We start from the raw sequence: 4,695 nt of genomic DNA on the forward strand, positions 1-4,695 counted from the left end.
GACCCGGTGGCTTAAAACTCACACCGGGCGCGTGTGCGTGCGTGCCCAAGATCCCGAGAGGAGAATGGAGGAGAAGGGATTGTGGCGTGACCATCCCCTCTGGGGGGTGATTTCTCGTTTTCTGTCTCTAGGTCTCTGTCTGTCTGGCGTGCACACACGCCCTATAGCGAAAACCTCTCAAAAAAAAAAAAAAAAAAAGAACAGAAAAAAGAAAGAAAGAAAGAAAAGAAAAGAAAAAGAAAAGCGCTTGAACGTCAATGTTTATTGCAGCATTATTCACAATCACTAAGACATGGAACTAACCCAAATGTCCACAAACAGATGAGTAGATTGAAAAAGTGTGGCACATATACTCTATTGAATACTACTTAGCCATAAAAAAACAAGACCCTGGCATTTGGTAGAAAGTGGTCAGCAATAGAGGATCTATTGCTGAGTGAAGCAAGCAGGATATAAAAGAAAGATATTATATGTATCCACTTAATATATACCGACTATCTGCACTTTATGGTAAAGATCGAAATGTTGGACAGCATAAGAGCAGTGAAATTAGAGATGCTGAAGACTGTGGAACAGGGCGGGAGACGGGAAAAGTATAGAGAAGAATAGCAAGAGAACAGATAGAGAGGCATGACATTTGTGGGACAAAGAAATGGTTTATTACCTTTTGATGATAACATGTATAGTATTCTCAACTGGACTGGTCTAAGAAGTATTTCATGTTGGGTAAATTCTTTTTACAAGCCAAATGATATATAGTAATTGAATGTTTAAAAAAATAATGAGAATAATAATAATCTGGAAAAAAATTATGAAAAGCTATTTGATGATGATGATGTAGACAGTAATATCTCTTTCTTGACTGATATGCAAGGTATTCCTTCTGGAAAAAGAAATGTAATATACTACAAAGATATATGTGATTCAATGTAATATAAACAAGATTATGATAATAAATAAAATTTTTTTAAAAAATACATTGGGCGCATGTGAGTACATGCCCAAAATTCTGAGAACAGGTTGTAGCACAGCCATCCCCAGGAGTGATTTCTCTCTTTCTCCTTCTCTCGCTCACTCTCATAAGTGCACATGCCTTATAGCAAAAACTTTAAAAGTATATAAATTTAAATACTTTTCATGAAATCTAGTTTATATTGCTTAAATGTATTATTTTTTCCGTAGATGACAAAAAGACAAATTTAAAATTAGTACTCACCCAGGTGACCATGATTTCAAACAAGCTTTATTATAGGTTTTTCCATTTATGAATAAAGCAATTTACTAAGAGAAATCTCTAGTATTAAATGTTAATATGTTTTCATCTTTGCTCACATTTGTGGTTAGTTCTCTGAAAAGTGAGACCTAACAAGACAGAATCAAAATTAATAAAAAAAAAAAAAAAAAAAAAAGTTTTAAGCAATTCATTCGCATTTTATATCCAAGGGCATAGCCAGAATTCTAAACCAAAGTATTACCATGTGAGTGAAGAATCAAAAATAAGTAGAAAGAATCACATGAAGCAAGGAATAAAGATATAAACCATATTTACTTACAGGATCAACGAAGTCCATATTGAGTCCATAACAAAGCTTCTGGATTCTAGATGTAATTTTGTCGAACATGACTCGCTCTTGGCGGCCATCTGAAGAATCAAACCACAGAACTCATGTTAGCACTTACTAAGATGGCACTGAAAAAGACTCAAGTGTAATCAACACGTAGACTTTTAAAACTTGATCAACATAAAATGCTATTTCATAGACAAAAGATTCAGATCCCTGAATGGATTCACCAAGGTTATGGCCATGCTGGGATCCACTTCCTCCAGCCCCACTGGATCTTGGGCAGCAGCTAGCAAGCCTGGCCAATATTGCTGCGTCATGAAGGCAGCTCTCAACTTTTAATTGTTTTTCATTTTATTTATTATTATTATTTAATTGTTACAGGGTACATGCACTCACCAGAGAAATGAGAAAGAGAGGAAAAGTGAGAAAGCAAGTCACCAGGTCCAGGATTTGAACTGCAGTCAGCCATGTGGGAGTTCAGCATCTTAACTACTGCACCACCTGCTGGTCCCAACTTTTAATTTTTAAATCTTTACCTCCTTAAGGGATGATACATTCCCATGAGAAGAAAATGGTTCAAGTAGCAGATGGGGAAAATTCACCTATTAGGTCATCAGAAAAGTCATGAACATATTTTTCTGCTTTTCTACACATGGCATCATGACTTTCCCGACCCAATACCATTCCTTCTGCTTTCTAACAATTTTCGTATGGATTATTCCTAAAGCCCTAACAACTTTTAAGTTCTTTGAAGATGCAGCTGCTTTCTCTATTATTTCCCATCAGTGCTAAGCAAGATAATATTAGCACATTAAGTACTTGAAAGTCAATTGTCAGCTGCCCTCCCTAAGAATTACATTAAAATTAACAAAAACTAGTCTCGTACTTAACTGGCAGGCCAAAAATAAGAGACACAACCTCCTCACTCAAAAAATAAATAAATAAAAGCTAAGCACATTAAATAAAAAAGAAATGAAATAAAACGAAGTACATTTTTTCATATCAACAAGCCTTGCTGAATGCTAACAAGGGCAGAATCTAGAGCATGAACCATCTGGACGAAATTATGTTTCCTGAAGGAATGAGAAACAAAATAAACCCTGCCTGTTAGAGTTGGCTGTAGATAGTACTTTTTAAAATACAGTATTTCAAAGTACACACCCAAAGGTTAAAAATTCAACAGCGAAAAAATTCAAACACAAAATTGATGCCTGGTCCAATTACCTAGATTTTTCCTTTTTTTTTTTTTTTTTTTTTTTCCGTTTTTAACTGCCAGAAGGTACATGAGATTGCCAGAAAGTGACAGAGAGATAGGGGATGGGAAGGCCACCATCTCTTCTCATTTCCCCACCCTGTCAGGATACTGGCCACAATGCACACCACATGCTCACACATGCCTGAGCATGTTTTTCAAGCCTCTCAGGCAAAATCTGAACTGTGGTTGTCCATGTGGGACCCAGCTCCCTTAACCACTAAGTGATAGGCTGGCCCCATAAATTTTCAGTTAAATCTTTGTTACTGACTTTATGTGACCATACTCAAGGATCTCTCGCACCTCTCTCTCTAAAGGTTTAAAACTAAACGTTCAACTGTCACTCCCAGCAAGGAACCAATGAAAGTGCACTATGTATTTTGTTGGGTTTTTATTGTTTTTTGGTTTTTGGGTTTTTTTTGAGAGGTTTTTGCTACAGGGCGCCGAGAGGCAGAAAGCGAGAAATCATCCCCCAGGGGGGATGGCCACACCACAATCCCTTCTCCTCCATTCTCCTCTCTGGATCTTGGGCACGCACGCACACGCGCCCAGCGTGAGTTTTTAAGCCACAGGGTCCGGGACGAGCACCACGGTCGACTACATGGGAGTCCAGCGACATAGCCATTACGCTAACTGCTGGTCCCTATTTTGGTTTTTGATCTCATCAACAAAAATTGTTTTCTCAAGCAAGGTAGCACTGTCTCCTTTAATAATCTCACATAGCCAAACAAAGAAAGGGCTGGGCACTGAGAAGGGCCTCCAGGAGTCTAATGGAAATAACTGTTAAAGCGCACAAGACCCAGTCCCCATCTTGTCCGAAAAAGTCTTGGCCATTCTTCGATTCTGTAGCTCTTCCCAAGGGGAGGAAAGGACAGTTAGATCCTGTCCCCAGTTCTCAAACTCCGGAGTACTCCTGGGGCATGTAGCAACAAATCTCTTATAAAGGTCAAACCCCAGGGTGCAGAGTCTGGGATCTGTATTTTCTCCACCCACACTCCTACCCTCGCCCCCGCAAAAGAGATTAGTAAACTGACAGGTGCCCATGAAGGGAACAGAGCCCCTTCTTTCCTCACCCCCGCTGCGCCTAGGACAGGTCACAGAATCCCACGATTTTCAAATAAAACTCTGTCACCTACGGGTCTGAACCCTGGGTGACTAACTGGGTGACTAGATTAGTCATCCAAACCGCTCTCTGAGCTTCTTCCTGTCCCTTCATCTGCAAAATGGAGCTAATAATTCATCCCTATCTCAAAAGCTTGTAAAAAGGAGTACTACGGAGCTTGGGGCGTGCCTGGCACACACAGTGCACGCGTTATTCTAAAAGGGTGCAGGATAGCCAGCCGACGGGGCGCAGGCTGAAGGTCGGGAGGATGGGGAAGACGGAAGGCCGAGGTGGCTGACAGGGCGGGAAGCCTGGGCGCGAAGGGCGGGAAGCGCGGGAGCCGGCTGGTAAGCGCGGGACGGGTACAGCCCTACCCTCACCGGCTCCCCGACCCGGGCCACAGCCGCCCCTCGCCGCCGCCCCCCACCATCGCCCCTCCCGCCGCCCCCTCCCAGGCTCCTCACCTCGCTTGATCACATGCATCGCGACTGCTGGCCGAGGCGTGGAGGGAGTCGAGACTGGGCTGCAGCTGTGGGGCGCCGGCGGGATCGAGAAGGACGCAGGGGGAGACTAGCTGCACAGACAGCAGCTTTGGGGCGGCGAGCGAAGTTGGGGTCGATTCCTCACCAGAGCGGAGGTGAGACAATCCAAAACCCCTTCCCGCGCCTGCACGCAAAAGTGGTGCGACGAAGCTCGAATGACGTTGTTCCGACGCTACCCTGCCTGGGTTTGAATGGGCAGAATCAGTGGAAAGTTAGCTTCAGTCCGTAGCCGCC

At 42.6% G+C, this 4,695-nt stretch overlaps 1 protein-coding gene across 1 annotated transcript in view; it reads right to left on the bottom strand.

Annotated features, from left to right (window-relative positions):
• RRM1 (ribonucleotide reductase catalytic subunit M1) overlaps positions 1-4,687 on the bottom strand; it is a 59,458-nt gene extending 54,771 nt beyond the window's left edge. Inside the window, exons 1-2 of the mRNA XM_014590344.2 lie at positions 4,384-4,687; positions 1,554-1,642 (exon numbers count right to left, since the gene is read on the bottom strand). Coding sequence (XP_014445830.1) covers positions 1,554-1,642; positions 4,384-4,402 — 108 coding nt within the window. The 5' untranslated portion in view covers positions 4,403-4,687. The remainder of the gene's footprint in view (positions 1-1,553; positions 1,643-4,383) is intronic.
• Between the last annotated feature and the right edge of the window lie 8 nt (positions 4,688-4,695).

Source organism: Tupaia chinensis, unplaced genomic scaffold, assembly GCF_000334495.1.
Source record: "Tupaia chinensis unplaced genomic scaffold, TupChi_1.0 Scaffold000047_1, whole genome shotgun sequence".
In the NCBI taxonomy this organism is placed as follows: Eukaryota; Metazoa; Chordata; class Mammalia; order Scandentia; family Tupaiidae; genus Tupaia; species Tupaia belangeri.